This window comes from Sus scrofa, chromosome 13 (genome assembly GCF_054392235.1).
Source record: "Sus scrofa isolate SSC_HxYL_T2T_F1_AM1 chromosome 13, Sscrofa_HxYL_maternal_Yorkshire_Landrace_v2.0, whole genome shotgun sequence".
Taxonomy (NCBI): Eukaryota; Metazoa; Chordata; class Mammalia; order Artiodactyla; family Suidae; genus Sus; species Sus scrofa.
In genome coordinates, this window is record NC_139395.1 from 93,532,565 (window position 1) to 93,553,314 (window position 20,750).

The window sequence follows — 20,750 nt, forward strand, 5'->3', positions numbered from 1 at the left end:
AATAAATGAGGAAGAAATACAAAGCGACAACTCAAGAAATGGGAAAAACAAAAACTCCATAAATTTCTGTTTAAAAACAAGTTTCAAACTCGTTAGTAATCAAAGCAAAGCGTTTAAAACAAGTGATTGCATATAATTTACCAAATTCACAATGTAGATAAGTGTACAGTGAGGCAAGATTTTTCAAATACTGCTGCTAGAAATAAAATTCATAGGAAAAAAAATCTAGTTCTCCATAAAAAACATTTTTTAAAACCTCACACCCTTTGACATCTTAATTCTACTCTTATGAATCTGCCCTAAAAGAGTAATCAGAAATGCTGGCAAAAATTAATGTGAAAAATGTTCACAACATTGTTTTTCATACAAAAAAATCTGGGGGAAGGGTGTAATCTAAAAAGATAAGAATAGATGCTGGAGTTCCCCTATGGCCTAGCAGTTAAAAGATTCGAGGTTGTCACTACTGTGGTTCTGGTCACTGCTATAGCGAGGGTTCAATCCCTGACCCAGGAACTTCTGCATGCTGCAGGTGTGGCCAAAAAAAAAAAAGATGCTAATTAGGTGAATAATAGCACTTCTATATAATGGAATATTAATATACTCAAATTAATACTAATTAATATGAGTATATTAATACTAATATACTCAATTTAACATTGAATATATTAAACATAGTTACAAGTTGCTTTAACTGCACATATATGCAATTAAGTGAAAAGAGCAAAACATTAAATGCATAATCTCCTAATCACGTAAAAATGAATACAGAGAATGGATAAAAAGAAAGTATGCCAGGAGTTCCCATCATGGCTCAGTGGTAACAAATCCAACTAGTATCCATGAGGATTAAGTTTGACCCCTGACCTCACTCAGTGGGCTAAGGATCTGCTGTTGCCCTGAGCTGCAGTGTGGTTTGCAGATACAGCTGGGACCCTGTGTTGCTGTGGCTGTGGCAAAGGCCAGTAGCTCCAGCTCCAATTCGACCCCTAGCCTGGGAACTTCCATATGCCACATGTGCGGCCCTAAAATAAAAAAAAAAAGGAAAAAAAAAAAAAAAGAAAGTATACCAAATATTTTTTCTAGGATTTAAAATTATAAGTAAGATTTGCTAAATTTTTCCCTACCTCTGTATAACTGAATCACTTTTGTATACACCTGAAACATTGTAAATTAACTATACTTCAATAATAAATAAATAAATTTAAAAATTTCCCTGCTTCCAAACTTTCTATTATGAGCACCAAAAGGTAGAGTCAGAAATTAGGACTATAAAGGGTGTTAATATTTTAAAAGAAAAAAATCAATAGATGTATCAATTATTTGCCTCACTGATAATACTACTAATTTTACTCCTCTCATATTTCTAGCTATAATATTTTATATGGCTATTTGACTATTTTTCCTATTACCATAGATGGTTTTATGTTAATATTCCTATGATGAGGTGAAGAAAAGTTAGTGGAAATGTTTTCTCCAATATTAGTAAAATAAAATAAGCTCCTGGAAATTTACTAAACTGAAATGGCCCTGCCAGAACAATATATGAAACTGAACATGGAGATGATTCCCCCTAAAAAGTTAGCAAAAAATTTTTCTCCATTTGCAAGGTGATTAAACAATATCGTAACAACCCCACTAATTGTTAAACAGAATCAGACCATGAATTATCATTATTATTATCATGTATTATTATAATTAAACCATGAGCTATCGCCATCATTAGAGATACATTTAATTCATCTTAACAAAGCCTATTGCCATGAACAAGGAAGCCAGATGTTCCTCTGTGGGCCCTCATTTACTCTTTGACAGTGATAACTCAAGCAGTGGTCCACTCATTTCAGAGCACAAAGACTCACCAGGAAGTGAAAAATCCCATCCTTCAGATGTTTTAAAAACATGTCAATATTTATTTCACATAAAAATAGTGTGTAGACTTACAATTTCTACTAATTCAGTCTTCCTCCTAGATAGAGGGAGCTTTAGTTTACCCTTTAAAGTTAACTTCCCTGGAGGTTCCCTTGTGGTGCAGGTGTTTAAAAATCCACCATTGCCATTGCGACTGTGGTACGTGTTCGATCCCTGCCCCAGGAACTTCCACATGACACAGACACAGCTGAAAAAAAATTAACTTTTCCTTCCTTCAGAAAAATAAAGCCACCATCACTATTTCAAACAAGAGAAAAAAAGCTTAATGTGTTATTACCTGAGTAACCTTTTTGCCTGTCTTGAAGTTTTGCATAAAAACATTGGCATAGGGGTGTGGGAGGGAGAACTTCCATGAGTGAGAATAGATGACTATGATAACTTTTTCTTTTTAATTTTTCCATTTTCAATCTACTATTTGGATGGTACTATGGTCAATGTGTGTCGGGGGAAGAAGGCAGACAAATGGCATAAGATGAACAACTGGAAACCAAACTCTTACAGACCTCCTTGTGAATAAAAAGCCTGCCTCTTGGTTGAAACGAGAGTAAAATGAACTCTGTCCACAGAAGAAGTGGCAGAATCATCCCTGAATTATTCCAACATTTTCCTTCAATTGGTCAATCCTTGTCTACCAGCAGAGACCAGAGTCACATTTTCTAGCTGTCCCATCACCACCACTACCACCTTTTAGACTTGGCCTTGTAGTTAAGTTCAGGGAATTCAAAGCCACTAACATGACTTCACCTAAGTCAGATAACACTTGCTTACTCTCTTCTCTTGGGATTTCTGGCTTATTCTTCTTTCTCTACAAACACTGATCACAGAACGTAAAGCAAGGTGTGCGGTCGAGGGGAGTGTTGCCTCCATTCAAATCAGAGGGGAGACCTTGCATATTTGCTTTCTGTGTTTGCTGGGAATAAAGCTGTGGGAGTGGTATCTGGGTGCACCCAAGATAACATTGAAATGTCCAGATGCACAAGCTTGTTTCCTGGAGAACATGCATAGGCTAGAGATTGGGGTATGGGTGTGTGTGGGTGTGTATCAGGGTACTGACAGCCAGATTTGGAGAGAGTCTCCTTAAAATGTACCTGAATTCAGAAGCCAGATATGCATTACCCACAGGAAGCAGCAGCTCCATCCATTCTCCAACCTAATTCTAAAATCAAATTACATAGACAAAACGCAATGGCTGATCAGGGGCCAAGTCTCTCTTTCAGGTGATTATATAATTCCTGATGTTTTGACCAAATGTAGTGAAAACTTTGCTCCAAAATGCAGAAGTCAGTGTGTGAGAACTGCCAGGGCTCTTAAGTATTCCAGTTTAGTCTTCCCCTATTACAGACAAGAAACTGTGACCCACAGAGGTTGAGCCATTTGCCCCAAATCACCCAGCACATGGCAGATTAAGGACAGTGTCAGGAGCAGATCCCAGGCCTTTCCCTAACCAGGTCAGGGTGTCTGGCCCAGGCAGCACTGCTCCGCACTCCTGGCCTTTGGGGGACTTCTGCTTCTGCCTCTGCCTGCCATGTGGTCTTCTCGTGGTTCTTGCAGCAGGAGTGAAAGGGTGAGATGTCAGTCAGTACCGTGCCCTGCTTCTGTTCAACCCAGTTCCTGTATCTGTGGACCAAGAGCCTATCGCTAGGATTTGGCTTCCTGTTTGTTCTCAAATGTGGGGACAACTTTGCCTGGCCCTGCCACTCCATATGGAAACAAAGAGCCCCAGACTGGAAATTAAGATGGGAGCTCCACTTTTGCCATTTTTAAAGCAGCCATGGTTCAAAGCACTTGGACAAGTTCCTTAACCTATTTGTACCTGGCTTGACCCCCTCGCAAAAATATGGGTGGGGAATAATAATACCTGCCCTACACGTTTCTGTAAGATCCGAACGGAAAGATGTCAGTGGAACGTGATTTATGAGCTAGGAGGAGAAAATGCGAACATCTGGTGAAAGAGAGATCCTTGGGGCCATTTTTTTTTTTTTTTTTTTTTTAAGTGTGGTCAGCCCAAGTGGTTTCCGTGCCTTTCCGAGGCTGAGCAGAGCCTCGAGGAAGGGCTTGTGGGGGGTCTCAGTGGTGCTTTTTCCCCAGATGGCGGCGCGCTTGCAGCAAAGCTGGAGCCCGGAAGGGGCGGGGGGGTCCGGTCAGACCGCCGCGCCCTCAAACCAGCTGGGCCTGCCCCTTGCTCAGCGGGACAAGTGCCTCTTGGGGCTGCTTCCCTAACAAATGAAAAAATAATGCCCTTGAACCAAGAGTGAAACTGAACTATCTAAGGAAAACACTGTGAGCAAACACCAAGGGCTGAGGGAAACCATCTGATCAGAGCAGCTTCGCAGCAGGACGAAGGCGGCAGCTGGGCGGAAGGACCAGGGCCGAGGCCATGTCCACCACCACATGCCAAGTGGTGGGCTTCCTGCTGTCCGTCCTGGGCCTGGCGGGCTGCATCGCTGCCACCGGTATGGACATGTGGAGCACCCAGGACCTGTACGACAACCCGGTCACCTCCGTGTTCCAGTACGAGGGGCTCTGGCGGAGCTGTGTGCAGCAGAGCTCGGGCTTCACCGAGTGCCGGCCCTACTTCACCATCCTGGGCCTGCCAGGTAGGCAAAGTCAGGCAGGAAGGAGCCTGGGAAGTCAGCGCGGGGTATAACCCTCGCGGCGATAGCTCAGGATCAGAGGTGTGAATAAGAGAAGTTGGCCCCGTGATGAAGAGCGCTCAAGTCATGGCGGAGAACATTGGAGAATTCCTACTCAGGTCCAAGGAATTGCTAGTAAGGAAGTGGGTCATGAAAAGAATGCGTCTCTCTTAAGGGGAGGTTCGTGATACTAGAACAGACAATGTTTCTAGAGGAGAAAAGTAACTGTGTGGGTGCATATGCGTGTGACTTGCTTCTGCCTGCGCGAATACGGGACTAAGGATGGAGGGTGGTGACCATTTTCTGACACCCGAAAAAGTTTATTGGGAGCTAATATCATTGAATTTTCAATTCAGTTCAGTTTTTCTTTGAAAAGCTAGAGTCTCTGTAGGTGCCAGAAAGTATATATTGTCATTTAATTATAAATATCCTTTCCTGCATTTGTGTTGAGAGGTTCTGGTGTGTATTCCTGAAACACAATGCATGGCAGAATATAAATTATAGACTTATACTTTAATAATGTCAGAATGTAAATATAATTGTAGATGTGACATCTTTTCACCCCTGCAGATGAAATAAGTTAATTAGGTTGTGATGATTGTACAACTATAAATATAATGAAATTCATTGAATTATTTTCAAAGAAGATGAAGTAAGTTAAATCTCTCTTTCCAATCCAGATAATGATTTCAAATAGGCATCTAGGAACTTTGCATTCTAGATATTATGTGAGCTCTACTTGTATTAATTTTTTTAAGTGAAAAGAAATTTAGAATCAGGCTTATCCATGGCTCCAAGAAGTGGCCAAGATGTGACTTTGGTGAGAAAAGGAAAACAGTACTGGGTTTTGCTTCTCTGAAACAAACACCTTGTGGACAGGTATTTGGGAATAAATTTGCAAGAAACTGTTAAGAGCCTGTGAAACCCTTGAAATTCATTTGGGAAAAGCAGTTCAACTAATTCATCTCCCATTTGCAGAAAGAAATAGAAGGTGAGTGACAGAGTAGAAGGATTGGGATACTGACTCTATTTCCAGAAGCCACTTGTATTGCAGGACAAACCGATCATGGACTGACACCTGATCAGAGAAGAAGGGGGGGTAGAACTTGGCCCAGAGGAGGAATGATGCTATGGTATGAGGGCAAAAAATCAGGAGGGAGGATATGGGAAACTGTGGATTGTAGAATTGCTAGCTACACCTAATTTTAACCATTAAAGGAAAAAATAAGATTGATCTTACATTCAAAATTAAGACACGACATTCCATGACTTCAGCTCAATAACCTCTTCCAGGGCCCCTTCACATGTTATCAATCTCTTGCTCATTCTGTATCTTTCCGTGGAGCTCCCAAATATCCCCAGTCCCCTAAATGGCCAGACCCCATGGCTGCCACTCTGGCTTGTATTTCCTGGTCTACTGTGGGATCCCATCCTTCCTGAGCACCTCTTAGAATCTCTCCTCATCTCCCCACCAGCTATCTATTCTCTGCAGAACAAGGTCTCCTCCCTCCCTCTCTCCAAGGCCAACCTCTCCACCAGGGTTCTGGAGGCCCCACACGCTCCCGTCTGGTTGTCCCTGCTGATCAGCCGCTCTCTTTCCTCTTTCTTCTCTCCTCCTCACTTATGCTTATATTTTCCTTTCCTGAAAAACCTTCTCTTGATTCAGATCATTGTCAAGTTCTGTCTCTCTCTGGCTTACTGACAACCAAATTAAGTTTTTCTACCACCCCTCCCTCTTAACTGCTTAACATCTGGCTTCTTTAGTATTTGCATGTTTGATTGTGGCAGAAAGTCAGACAGAATTTGCCAATCACCAGCTTCCAGCTCTCAGCTCTCATCTCCCTGGATATTTCAGAACCCAAACACTTTCCATCGTTCCCCACTCCCAGCTGAATTAGGCTCAGACGTGACAGCCTGGCACCCACACCCTCCAATATCCCTTACCTCCCTTCCCTGACCCATCTTTTACTGGTCCTCAGGCCCCAGCCTATGTTTCTCCCTGTCCACTTACTATCCCCTGGGCCTGGACCCCAGTGCCCATTAGTCCCATTGCCCAAATGCCCCCTCCTCCACCCTAACTGCCATCTCCATGTGCAAGAAGGCACACCTTCCATATGCAAAGTCCAGCTCAAATACCACCTCTTCCCTGAAGCCTCCTCACATCCCCAAATTACACAGGATCCCACAGCCCTCTGTACCACACCCCGAGCCTTCTGACAGCGCTGTGCATGCTTCCCACCCCTCCTAACACTGCTCACAAATCTGAAACCCTGAAAAGCTCCAGGCAACCTTCACAGAAGTGGACCCCAGCCCGGCCTGTCTGTGTCAGGGGATCAGGATCCCACTAAAAGCCAGGAAAGACATTTCTAGGGACTACGTTGTGGAAAAAGAAATACTTTAAATCACTGATAATGTATGGCTGTGGAGAACAGTGTGGATTTTAGAAGAGCCAGTCCTCAGGTAGCAGGAGTGACTACAGTGTAAATTGGCATCCTGAAATGCAAATATTTGCTTGATGACTTAAGATGTGGCTGACTGATGGAGGTGAGGGAACAGTGGGAAGATTACCAGGAGGAAAAGGCTAGAAAGTAACTCAAAAGCTGAAGGCAGGAACCTAAGGCAATGAAGCAGCTGGAGAGGAGGCTGCACTACGGGGTGGCTTGTGGACACTTGAGAGGCTCCTGAGGGGGCTGAAAAGAGTAGCATGAACCAGCCAGGACCCAGCACCTGGAGTGGACTTGACCATCAGAAATAGCTGCTGAAAGCACGTTCTTGCGCATGACAAGAGGCCTAGGGAAAAGACATCTGAAGCAGAGGAGCTGGGAGAAATGCCTAGAGGTGGAAAGGGAAGGTTGCCGAGAATTTAATTTTGACCTAGAACTCAAGGTTGTGGCGGGGGAAGGACCACTGTCCTGCAGAGACGTAAGCCTTCAAGTGCTATAAAGGCAAGAGGCAGATACCATTATAATGCTTTAATAATCATAGTCATCACCACCAATTACTCAATTCTTCCTAAATATAAGCTCTTTTCTTGCAAAAACCTCACTTAACTTTTCATTCATCTGATAAAGATGTATCACGTTTAGTAGGAACTGACAGCCATAGAATAACTTAATCCCATTCATCTAACTGTATTATATAACCTACAGATAAATGAAGGAGGTAAATGGTGGTGATGGCAGGATGGTTGACCTGTATATTTCCAGCTTTGTATAATTTATAGCACAAGATCTCTCCACTAGATTCTCAGCAGTTAATGTAGCGTGTAATTCTCCAAAGACAGTGCCCAGAAATAAAAGCAGCTATTGTTTATTGGACTGCACCTAAACTCTCCAGTTTAATCTTCACAGCAATACAAGGAAATGTGTATAACTTCATTTTTATGAAAGTGGAAACTAAGGCTCAGAGAGGGAGGCAAGGCAACATGCCCAAACTCTCATGAATAGAGGATTGCAGAAGCAGGGTATGAACACAAGACTGAAAATTTTCCACATCGTGTCTTTTCCCCTGCTCATCCTCATCCAGCTAAAGGGGCTTCCTTATGATTGAAGGGATAGGTCCGGGCTGGAGCACATTTAGAGGGTATCTTGGCATTTTGACCCATTTATAGCAATATCATGAACAATGCACAATTAAGTTTACTAAGTTTAAAGGGTGGATGATTTGTCTGTCATTCCCACTTGGAGACTGAGGGGAGGAAAAGGCAAAAGGCAGTCAATGAGCAGGGTGGAGAGGAGGCAAAGACCTGGCAAACTCAGGTCTCTGGCCTCCATGATGGTATCATAGTCAAGTGATTTTTTTTTTCCTAATGCATTTGCAAATATTTGGATTGTATTTGGTGCAGTGGCAGGACCCTATGGTTAGAGACAGGTGAGTTGGGATCAAGACCATAGCTGGGCCACCTACATCTCTTGACCTCACTTTGCCCAGGCGTAAAATGCCTCACAGGAAGCCATTTGTGTGAGAGCACTCTGTGACCCATGTTTAAGATCTGGCTCCTGGTGTCATTGTCATTACTGTCCTGTTCACACCACCCAAAGCTCTCAAACAGAACATCTAATCTTCCAGATTTTTTCTTCTCCAAAATCAAACACCTTTTATGAATCCAAATATCCAGAGTAAAGATTATTTAGGGTCTTTTTTTTTTTTTCTCCTATCCATCCCCCGTTCCACCCATGTTTTTACACTTTACTGGTTCTCAGCCCCTTTGCAGGCACTGTCTTTCTTTTGCACAACTAGTTACATTTCCCCTTTACCACTTCAATGTGGAAACACAGCCACTGGAGAGCTAGGGAGTTTCCCATCAACCTGTCAGTTATATTTCCATACACAGGGCAATTAGAGACAGGGGCAAGGGTGGTGGTGGTTAAAGAAACCACATTTAATTCAGAGAACAATTCAACAAAATCCAAAGCAAAAGTCTGTAAGGGAAAAAAATATGAAACTGCTCTTGAGTATCCTTTCTAAAGGAGCTGCCTTGTTTCTTCTTACTTTTGGCTGAATGCTTCACATAAAGTTTAATGCTCGTAATCCTGTATAACCAGCTCGTTTTTCCCCCATGTCTGGCAGAGGAAACTGGTCCTAAGAGGTAGTGATTATAGGTTAGTTATAAAGTTGAAATAAGATCTTGGGGAGGCTCTTGGTTTGGGGTCAAGCTGCTTTCCTTTTCTTCAAAAAAAAAAAAAAGAGATGTTTTCGCACAAGCGCAACTTTTTAAATATGTGGACAAACATCTGAATGTGTACATACTCTTGTACATCTGAAGGAGGTCCCACAGGGAACTGAGAACACATCTACAAAGCCCAAGAGAACCTTTACCTTAAGTATAAAATGAGGCTGCTTGCTCTGATTTCTCCATGATCAAAGCTATATAGACCCAGGAATCAGGATGCCTCCTCAGCTTGTGTTGTGGAGGTTGTTGCTTTCGATAGCAGGGGCAGCCACCCACAAAGCATCACACTCTAACATGGACCAGTCAGTGATGAGGCATCATTTCCTGGTGGGGCACACATCATCAGAATTATATAGTTGGAGCCTACTTTAGAGTTGAAAAAGGAGGCAATGAGAACGGAAGCCCCTACGCTGCCTCCCCCACCAGCCCACTCCCTGATTCATTGCCCCACCAATTCCTGAGCCCATTTTTTCTGATATTCCTCCCTACCCTGGTCCAGGCCTTTCTCTTCCTCATTTTCTCAAATCTTCTTCCACTTCAGCCCTTCACACCCTCTCATGCATGGCTTTTTCAAATCCTTGACCATATTTTACCACCATCTGAGAGGATTCGCGTTTGTACACAGTTAATACAAGCCAAAGCCATGTGGGTTTGGCGAGAGATAACTTGTGGGCTTTTGAATTGTTCTTTTTTTAATTAATTTTACACAATTTTTAAAGGTTACTTTCACCAAAAAACAAATATTGGCTGTATTTCCCATGTTGTACAATCTGTCCTTGAGCCTATCTTACACCCAATAGTTTGAACCTCCCACCCCCCCATATTGCCTCTCCCCCCTCCTCAGCACTGGTTTGTTCTCTATAGAGAGAGAATTTCTTTTTAGGGAAGGGGAAGAAACTGAAACTTACTGAGCCTGGCTTCATTCTATGCTGGGGCCAAGCAGCATCTGATCTTCACGTCTCTGTAAGAAATATCTCTGTCCCACTCCAGAGTTGAGGAGACTTAGCTTCTGTGAGTTTAAATGGCTTGCCTGATGATAATCACTTGACATCACATCATTCTGTAGGATTTCACAAGATACCAAAGAACCTCCATAGTGGTTCCCTGGGATTTCTGGACAACAGAGGCTCTTCCGCCTTGTTCTGAAGAGCCTTCCCTCTGAGGTCTGGCCTCAGACTTCCCTCCTCAAAGCTCCTCTCCTTTGGACTCCTCTACCAGCCCTTCCTACTTCCAATCTGGGGCCAAACTGTGCCTAAAGATATGAGTCCTCTCCTGTCCTCCACCCCAACAAAAACCTGAGATCCAGACCTTTGGCTCCCAATGTCTCATCAGCCCCACCCCCACCTACCACCAGCTCAGTGACATCAGCCACTGGGGACTCTTTCCTCTCAACACTCCACTCTCCCTCTTCACCTTCCAGTTCACCTCCTTTCAGCCTCTCCACTTCACCTTCTCCTGAGCCCTCTTGAAGGCTGTTTTCCCAGATTATTCCTTGTAATTTTATATCATGAAATCATTAAATGAAAATCACTAGAGTTCAGGCCAAAGCATTAACATGTCTTTTAAAGTTTCCCCAGGAGATGCTAAAGGACAGCTGGGATTGGGAACCACACCCAAAGGCACCTTGCCTTTCAGTCAATAGCTACTTTGAGGGAATATGATATATTGCAACAGGAGGGAACATTGAGTTCCCATTTTTCCATTTGCTTCTCTTAGTCCTGACTCCTGCCCACCCTTCAGGTCTGATAATGCTTCTTTGTTCATTGAAAAGAATGTTGTAGTCACACCTTGGGTGCAAAGAATCAGTCTCCAAAGCCCGTTGACTCACCTGTTATCAGCTGATAAGCCTGGACCTCTTGCTCAGAATACCAAATAAGAGACAGTGGCTAAAAGAGAAATCTACCTCCTTTGGAAGCAGTTCCTCTGGTTACCCACCTATGGAGAAGGATTAGAAACCCAGATGGTAGAAACTTCCAGATGGAAAGGAAGTTCAGGTCACCACCATGCACCTCCATGGTCAATACAAGATATAGGGGAGTTCTAGCAATGAGTAGTGAACATTTCCCCTCACTTCCTGGCAACTGTCCCCGTCCTAGCTCCCACCCTCAGAAGAACCCCCCCCCCAGGGGTCCCCAAAGCAGAGAAGAACTTGGTTCATCCATCCAGGTCCAGAGTTATGGCTCTGACAGCGGCCTTGCTTTGTCCAACCACAGGCTAAAAGAAAGTGCTAAGGGGCATTCCCATCATGGCTCAGTGGAAACAAATCCAACTAGTATCCATGAGGATGCAGGTTTGATCCCTGGCCTTGCTTAGTGGGTCAGGGATCCGGCATTGCTGTGAGCTGTGGTGTAGTTCACAGATGCAGCTCAGATCCCACATTGCTGTGACTGTAGTATAGGCTGGCAGCTACAGCTCTGATTCAACCCCTAGCCTGGGAACTTCCATATGCCTTGGGTACTGCCCTAAAAAGCAAAAAAAAAAAAAAAAAAAAAAAAAAAAAAAAAAAAAAAAATCTAAGGAGTAAGAAGTAAAGGGCTAGGACTAAGCTAACCTTAACCCTAGAAGGAGATTCTAAAAAATAAAAAGGAGCTCAGGGTCAGAGTTGATTCCTGATTCAAAGCAGGTATCAGTGTTCATCAGAAGTCCAGAGGTTGGGAGAGAGCAGGAAAGAAATGAAGCCTTGTCACGCAAACCTGACCCAGCAGACATAAGAGGGCAATGGAGAGCCTGAGTCAAAGGCTGACCAAGACAGGCTGGCTAGGGCTCCAGTTGCCAAGGGCTCCTATGGCACAGCAGCAGCCACTGGCCACATCGGGCAAGCCCACGGTGCATTTACCTCCCACCAGCCAGTGTCGCCGACCTTTCCAATCCAACAATGTCAGAGAAGATCACAAACTTCAGCCACAGCCACAGCACAGTGGTGATACCTTTCAGGAACAAATAGAAGAACCACTGAATTGAAAGAGATTCAATGACCCCATCTTTGCCAAGAGTCCAAAAGTATAATTTTGTGTGGAATGAGGAAGGGACATTCTTTATCCTGCTTGGTTAATATTGTTCATTTTTTGTTGGTTTGTTTGTTTTTGGTTGGTTGGTTGGTTAATTGGGTTTCAGATGTTTTAACCAAATGCTTTGCCAGGTGCTTCTCAAAATGGATTTTGTTCTCTGAATGGCTTAAGGCTTAAAATATCAGAACAAGGGCAGTTTTCAAAACCTCTAACAGGTTCCTAAGTAGATTTGAAGTTCATAAGAAGCCCATGGGGACAAGATGAAAGGAAAGTCAAAATCCCTTCCTCCTCTCTTATCAGTTTTCTGGTAGCAACATACAAAAGCAGAAGAATCCTGAGGATGTTTTCTGAAGTCTGGGACTGTCCCACAAATGTCCTCTCCATAGCTGTCCTGAACCACAGGCTTAGAATTAACTATGTGTGTTAAAGAGAACTAGAACTACACCATGAGTGACTATCAGAAAATGGTTCTATTATGATTACTTAGCCAAGGTACTCCTAAGGTGAAAAGAAATTTAAGAGAAGTTACTGTCGCGGCTCAGCAGTTAACGAACCTGACTAGCATCCAGGAGGACATGGGTTCGATCCCTGGCCTTGCGCAGTGGGTTAAGGGTCTGGCATTGCCTTGAGCTGTGGTGTAGGTCACAGACACAGTTTGGATCCCACGTTGCTGTGGCTGTGGTGTAGGCCGGTGGCTACAGCTCCAGTTGGACTCCTAGCCTAGGAACCTCCATATGCCACAAGTGCAGCCCTAAAAAGACAAAAAAAGAAAAGAAAAGAAAAGAAATTTAAGGTTCAGGATTTCCAGTGAAAATATAATCCTCCCAGGTTGTAAACTGCTTGAAGACAGATTATTTCTCATGAAGCTTTATTCCTCCTACAGCATCTGGCAAAGTGTTTTGCAAAGAATTTGAGCATAAAAATACTTGATAAATGGAAGTTCCCTGTGGCACAGAGGGTTAAGAATCCAGCGTTGTCACTGCAGTGGCTCAGTTCGCTGCCATGGCCTGGGTTTAATCCCCAGCCTGCATGTGGGTACAGCCAAAAAAAACAAAAAACTGATAAATGAATGAATGAATTCCTGGATGAGCATCTGAATATGTTGACGTATGACCATGAGAGTATACCAACCTGTGCTGGGTTCATTAAAGAGGTGTAAATGAATACACAAGTCAATGACACACACTTGCCTTTGTTAATGAGGAAATAGATGGGGTGTGTTTGTTCCCAGTAAATTTGGGGCCAACAAAGGCATTGGGAAAGTTTCTGGAAAATAGAGGCAACAGGCTAGAGCCCTCTTATATTAGGAGTGGATCCAAAGGCCACTGTTAAGCCTTCATGATTTGTTTTCATTGGACTGGGTCGCCATGGCTTTAGCATCACAAAGCTAAAAGCCCAAGACGTCAGTGTTCATCAAGTCTCCCAGGAATGAATGGTCAGATCCTGGAGTTGATTCACACCTTAAACTATCACGTTTACCCTGGGATTATACTTGTTAATAGGGCCAAGCCTCGTGATAAATGCTTATAGAAATCTCTTCCTAGCAAAGAAGCAACATTAAAATCAGAAGTTTCTGTCTTTTTTTTTTTTTTTTTTTGGTCTTTTTGCCTTTTCTAGGGCCACTTCTAGGGCATATGGAGGTTCCCAGGCCAGGGGTCTAATTGGAGCTACAGCCGCTGGCCTACGCCACAGCCACAGCAACATGGGATCCAAGCTGTGTCTGTGACCTACACCACAGCTCACAGCAACGCCAGATCCTTAACCCACTGAGCAAGACCAGGGATCGAACTCGCAACCTCATGGTTCCTAGTCGGATTCATTAACCACTGCACCACGACGGGAACTCTCCAAAATCAGAAGTTTCTTTAGGAAGGAGAGAAGCAAAATCAAGTGAATGGAGGTCAATGGCACAGAAGCAGAGTAGCTGGTTACCATCATCTCTACACAGGGAGATTCCTGGTGAGAAAGTTGCCAGGGCCTCCATTCCTCAGACACTGCCGAAGGCTCTTTAACAAATTCTGCATGATCTTCCTCTCCTGTTTTCAATATTTTTCATTGATTGCCAATTCTTCGGTCATGACAAATTGCTTTGTGATACACACCTCGGAGTGAATAAGTAGGCAGCTCACTGATATTGGCTGTATTTGAGATGGAAATCTTCCCGAAGAGATTGAAGAGAATTGCTCCCAGGTCTCCCTCGTCTTGAGAGTCACATTTATAAATAATCTCCTACGACAAGTAATTCCCTGAGATGACTTTTGGAGAATATTCCTTTATATATTCTTAGCATCCATTTCAGAGGATGACATTTTATGGCCAAATCTCCAAGTTTGGAATATACGTTCTGTGGGGAGCTTACAAATCCCCTACCTTGCTGGCAGCCAGAACTTGGTCTGTTTTTCCAGGATGAAGTACTTCAGAACAATGTACTGTGATGGGAAAATAACCACTTTGAAATAGGCCTGGGTTTGACCCCCACCTCAGCTTTTCCTTTGTTATGTGTCTTTGGACAGGTTATTTAACCTTTGAGTCTCAATTTCTTCTATTATAAAATAGAGGAAATAGGAGTTCCTGCTGTTAAGGATCCACCTGGAATGGCTGGACTCATTACAGAGTGTTAAGGATTCAATTGGAGCAGCTCAGGTTGCTGTGGAGGCACAGATTTGATCCTCTGGGTTAAGGATCCTGCATTGCTGCTGCTGTGGCATAGGTCACAGCTGTGACTCAGATTCAGTCCCTGGCCTGGGGAGTTCCATGTGCCACAGATGCAGCAAAAAAAAAAATTAACTAATTAAAAAATAATTAATACATAAATAAAGGTGATGATATTACCTACATTGCAAAGGTTTTTTAATATGATGTGTAAGAAGTCCCTAATAGTTTTCAGTTAAAAGCAGCACTTGAAATGGATATGTGTATATGGATAACTGAATCACTTTGCTATACAGCAGAAATTATCACAACATTGTAAATCAACTAGATTTCAATAAAACTTTTGGAAATAAAAAAAATAACACCAATAAAATATCCAAGGTAAGATGTTAAAAAAATGTAGTAATTGGCTATGACAGCCAGTGTAGGAAGGAGCTTTCTGCTTTCCTTCACCTGGTGCTTCAGTTCTGCTCTATTAGAACTACCTACACCAGGGGGAGTTCCCTCTGGAAGATACACAAACTCATTTGTCTTCTTTTGTAAAATTCATTAAGCTTGTAGCAGACATGTTTAAATGACTGTCTCTCGCCACTTTGGCATAAACTCCACGAGGGCAGAGATCTGTATATTACTCTCATCCCCATGCCCAAGCATGGGGGCCCATTAAAAAACTGTTGAAATGAGCCACTGACTTTAAGGATGCACTGGAAACCACTTTGGAAATATCTGGAGGGGGAGGTCGCTGCTGGAGAGTCCCAGCAGGACGTGCAGCTTCTTTTGGTTCCTAGAAAGGGAAATGCTAAAAAATTGTGGTTGCACTGAAAGGCCTGAGTCTTTTTATATATACTCAAAACCTACATGTCACCATGACCTTAGTAATCCTTTTGGAAAGAAGCAACAGTACAGTGTCCTTGGCATACCACCTGTGACCTTGCTTTATTATAGACTATAAATGAGTTTTCCTGAAGTGGATCCAACTCTGAAGTATTGAGCCCATATGGAAAGACTAGAGAAGAAAATTCCTTGGGTTAGAAGTCAAAGTCACTGTTTTACTATGAGTTCTATCAGCCATTTCTCCTTCTTGGACCCTAGATTATCAAGCTTTGAAAAGAGAAAATGAAATAGCTAAATTCCCTCAGCCCTCCCAGCTCCAACAGTTCTAATTTTCTCCTGCTCTAGACAATTGAGTGCATGTCTTTCACCAATTAGGGGATTGGAAGCAGGTGGTCTTGCATTTTCCACAGTTTCATATCCCCTGACAATGACAAGGGTCAGTTTTTGGATTTGCTCTTTCTTAGAAGTTTGGTGCTGGTTGATTGTGGTTCCTTTGTTGTATTAAGCCAGAGCGCAATCAATCATGTTGAGGTGGTCTTACCTGTCCGCCTGTGTCCTAACCCTCTTCCCGCAGCCATGCTGCAGGCAGTACGAGCCCTGATGATCGTGGGCATAGTCCTGGGTGTCATCGGCCTCCTGGTGGCCATCTTCGCCCTGAAATGTATCCGCATTGGCAACATGGACGACCCCTCCAAAGCCAAGATGACACTGACCTCGGGGATCATGTTCATCATCTCAGGTACCCCAGGAGCCTGGGCTTTCCTCTCTCAAATGGGCGTCAAAGCAAAATCATCCTGGCAGAGGGAACACAGCTTCTCCCTGCTGGGTGTGGTTTGAACCTGGATCAGAGCTTCACACACTGGGATTCAAGATCTGAGCTGAAGGCTCAATTACAGTCCACGGAAGGTCCCTCTTGGCTGCCATCCTTACCTCATTATAAAAGATTCTCAACTCTAGGGTAGTGAAGTGACTCGATCCCTAAAGGCATTATTTTGGTGTGAGACTTTAGAAAATGATTTTATTGGGAAGAGCTCTTGACATCATCAAAGGACCTGCCCCGAAATATTTCTGCTAATTGACCCCGGGTCCCAAGATCAAAAATCTCTTTCTGCACAGAGACAAGTCCTTCTGCAACTAGGGAGATAAGAGAGTGTGAGGGTCTAGCACCAAGTCTAGCTCATAGTGGGAATTCAGTAGTCCATGCCCGGAGTGACCATCCTGTTATAGGAATGGGCTATTCTGCAGCTTGCTCATCTAAACTCATCTAAGCATACATTGCCTAAGAAACAATGTGATTCCTTCAAAGTTGACCCTGGAGCTTTCTCATTCTCTGCCCACAGGTCTTTGCACAATCGCTGGAGTGTCTGTATTTGCCAACATGCTGGTTACTAACTTCTGGATGTCTACAGCTAACATGTACACTGGCATGGGTGGGATGGTGCAGACTGTTCAGACCAGGTAACCTCCTCATCTAGTCTGAGTATTCTGTGGTGAACGTTGTTGTAAAAATCCGATTAAAACATATGCCTAATGTGATTGTCAGTGCCTGAAATAGCAAAAATTTATCAGAGGCAACCATGCCATATCATAAATCAACAATGATCTGTAAATTCATAAACTTCATTTTGGTGAAATATCCCTGGTGATATGACTTGAGGCTGATCTGACATTTGCATTGAAATACTGCGACAGTTCACAGTATTTATCTAACACTCTTATGCAGGCCCATTGTGGCGGCAATGAAACAGGCACTATTAACCCAAGCATGTAAATGAGCATCAGCCCTCATCTCCAGGCCCTCACGGGAACCCGGCTAGGGAAAGGGAAAAGCTAGAATAGAAATGAGCGAGGTGCAATATAGGTGAGAAAAATAATGTTTCTTCCTTGTCCAGCTGCTCTTTCTCTCATTCATTCATTCATTCATTCATTCATTTTACAAATATATGCAACACCTGCTGTTGGCCAGGAATTTTCTGAGTTCTGGAATAAAGACAAGGTCCCTGTTCTCACCGAGGTTACAGTCTAGTCAAGGAAGATGAAACCTCACTGTAATTTGTTGTCTGAAGCAGGGTAGAAATTTTAAAAGGTGGAAGAGCAATTCCAATACCTGGATTCATTTAGCTACTTCAAAGGGATGTATTTCATAGCAAGAAGCAGCAAATTCCTGAAGGAAAAAGAGCTTGTTCCAGGGAGCAATGTAAATATTATACCTAAGTGACCTGTCATCTCTGGAATGGACACACTTGGTATTTCTTTAGCAATACATCATGGGAGACAGGCAGGGATTGACCACAGATTAAATTCATTACTCTCTGGCCCTGGGAATGCCACTCACCATCCATGTTCCTGCCTTGTTTCAAGAATGGGAAAGACAGAGTTCCCACTGTAGCACAGTGGGTTAAGAATCTGCAGTGGCTGCGGAGTTGTGGGTTCAATCCCTGGCCTGGTGCAGCAGGTTAAGGATCCAGCATTGCTGCACCTGTGGTGACTCAAACATCTCTTGCCAAACTTTTAAGGCACTTCCCTTTGCCAGTAGGGAGGGAGGAAGATTTCCTGAGATGTATCTCTGAGATTAGAGACTTACAGTTAATTCTATGCCTGAGTGATGCTAGGGACCCAAGAATCCCACCGCTGTTTTGCTGATGAGCTTCAGTCCCAATTCTGTTTTCCGGGGCACATGATTCAGTAGGCTGTGACCCGGAGGAGTGTGTGTTCTTCCAGGGTGAGGGCGGGTGGGGATAGGTGTGGAATGCAAAAGTGGGGACAAAGGGGATGGGTGTAGCCAGGTGTAGTGGGTGGAGCCCAGAGTGTTGAGCCAACTGCATTCACAGTCACCATCTCCCCACCCAGGTACACCTTTGGTGCAGCTCTGTTCGTGGGCTGGGTCGCTGGAGGTCTGACCCTCATTGGGGGCATAATGATGTGCATCGCTTGCCGGGGTCTGGCGCCCGAGGAAACCAAGTGAGTCTCCCCATCCCAGTGCCATATGACCTTTGCTGCAAGTCCATTTTAATGTATAATTTGCAGCTAGAATATCAGTGTAGGAAGGTAGGTATATGGAAGAACTTGATTGACAAATGGATTATGAACCTTCTCTTTTATGGGGACACGTAAAGAATATTTTTACCCATCTCTCCACCTCCCATCCTCCCAACCCCCTTCCCTGGGAGATATTTGGCAACATCTGAAGACTCTTTTTTTTTTTTTTCCCGGTTTTTAGAGCCGCACCTGTGGCATATGGAAGTTCCCCTAGGGGTTGAATTGGAGCTGCAGCTGCCAGCCTATGCCACAGCCACAGCAACACAGGATCCAAGCCGCTTCTGTGACCTACACTGCAGCTCACAGCAATGCTGGATCCTTAACCCACTGAGCGAGGCCAGGAATGAAACCTGAATCTTCATGGATACTGGTTGGGTTCACAACCCACTGAGCCACAGAGGGAACTCCCAAAGACTGTTAATTGTGACAACTTTGGGGTAAACAGGTTGGGTGGTACTGGAATTGGGCGGAGGTCAGGGATGCTGCTCAACATCCTCCAAAGCACAGGACAGGCCCCCACAACAAAGAAGCATCCATTCTAAACTTGTCAGTAGCACTGCTGCTGAGAAAGCCTGCTGGACCTCCATAACTGGGCCTGGGGTTGGGAGCCCCGGATCCCAGTCTGGTTCTCCTGCTTATCACCCCCATGACCTCTACCCAGGCACTTGCCCTCTCTGAGCCTCCGTTACCCCATCCCCATGCTGAGCAGATTAGGGGAGATGAGTTACATGTAAACGCCTTCCAGCTCACAAATTCTGGAATTCTTTGGCACAACCATGTTCCCCTGGACATTGTTTCTGGTTCAGCTTCCTTTTAATTGATTAACAGAGGGAACTTACTAGTCACTAACCCCCAGCTCTGATACTAAGTGGAAAATTCTGCTCCACTGCAAAAGCAGAAGAGCCAGTGTCCCAATGTCCAGGAAAGTAGCTGTCTCAGGACTAACCATTAGCCCAGGACTAAGGGTTTTCCTGGGACACCGGACTTTCAGTGCTAAAAGTCAGACCTCCTCGGGTAAAAGAGTGGTTTTTCCTCCTACCAAATACATCTGTGGTCATGGAATTTTCTTTTTCCTTTCAGCTACAAAGCCGTGTCTTATCATGCCTCGGGCCACAATGTCGCCTACCGGCCTGGAGGCTTCAAAGCCAGCACTGGCTTTGAGTCCAGTAACAAAAACAAGAAGATATACGATGGGGGTGCCCGCACAGAGGATGAGGGACAATCCCATCCTTCCAAGTACGACTACGTGTAGCCCTGCAAGACACCTCGGTCTGGGCAGAGGAAAGCCCCCACCTAGAGCTCACCCCCAAACAAGGACATTTTACCTTGATTCCCAATTGCTTCTGACTCACAGTTGGAAATTACAAAGCCTTGATTTCACCTATGGTGAGGCCAGATGGTCTTGGCCACCTGTGTCTAAATGTTCCATCACAAAACAGCTGAGTTATCAGAGGTACATTAGAGGCTCTAGCCCACATTTTCCAATCCTCTTATTTCTTTTTTTTAATAGAAACTTTTAAACCTGATGATAGAATGTACTTTGAATTCCTATCAATCACTTAGATAATTTAGACAGATGCACCCTCCTCCTCTTGGCCAACAGTCCATTGATTATCTATTTCCCAACTCATCCCCTAGAACAGTTCTGAAAGCAAAGCCAAAAAAAGAGAGTCCATCAAAAGACATCATTTTCTGCAACTTGATTTTTGCCCCCACCTCCTGCCCTAACTTGGCTACTAATAAACACTGATAGAAGAAGAGGTAATAGGGGAAATATCTTTATTGTATCTCCAGCTTATTATCTGAGTTTTCTTAAACTGTGATCTTAAACAGTACTTGGACTAAAATGATTGCAGTTTGAGGAAACTAACCTTTTCCACTTCTGCTAATACCTGCTAATTCCAACTAAATTCCTCCCAGGGAGTCTCCTGGGCTTCTTACTGCAGGTCCTCTTTCTGTCACAGGCTAGAAAGACAAAAGGAT

General features: G+C 43.9%; 1 protein-coding gene across 1 annotated transcript; it reads left to right on the forward strand.

The window, feature by feature from the left end:
* The first annotated feature begins 4,163 nt into the window (after positions 1–4,163).
* On the forward strand, positions 4,164–20,408 carry CLDN18 (claudin 18). Its single transcript, NM_001160081.1, is given in 5 exon segments — positions 4,164–4,526; positions 16,303–16,467; positions 17,069–17,186; positions 18,579–18,689; positions 19,848–20,408. Coding segments are annotated over 5 exon segments (786 nt in total). The 5' UTR covers positions 4,164–4,306; the 3' UTR covers positions 20,020–20,408.
* Positions 20,409–20,750: the final 342 nt, after the last annotated feature.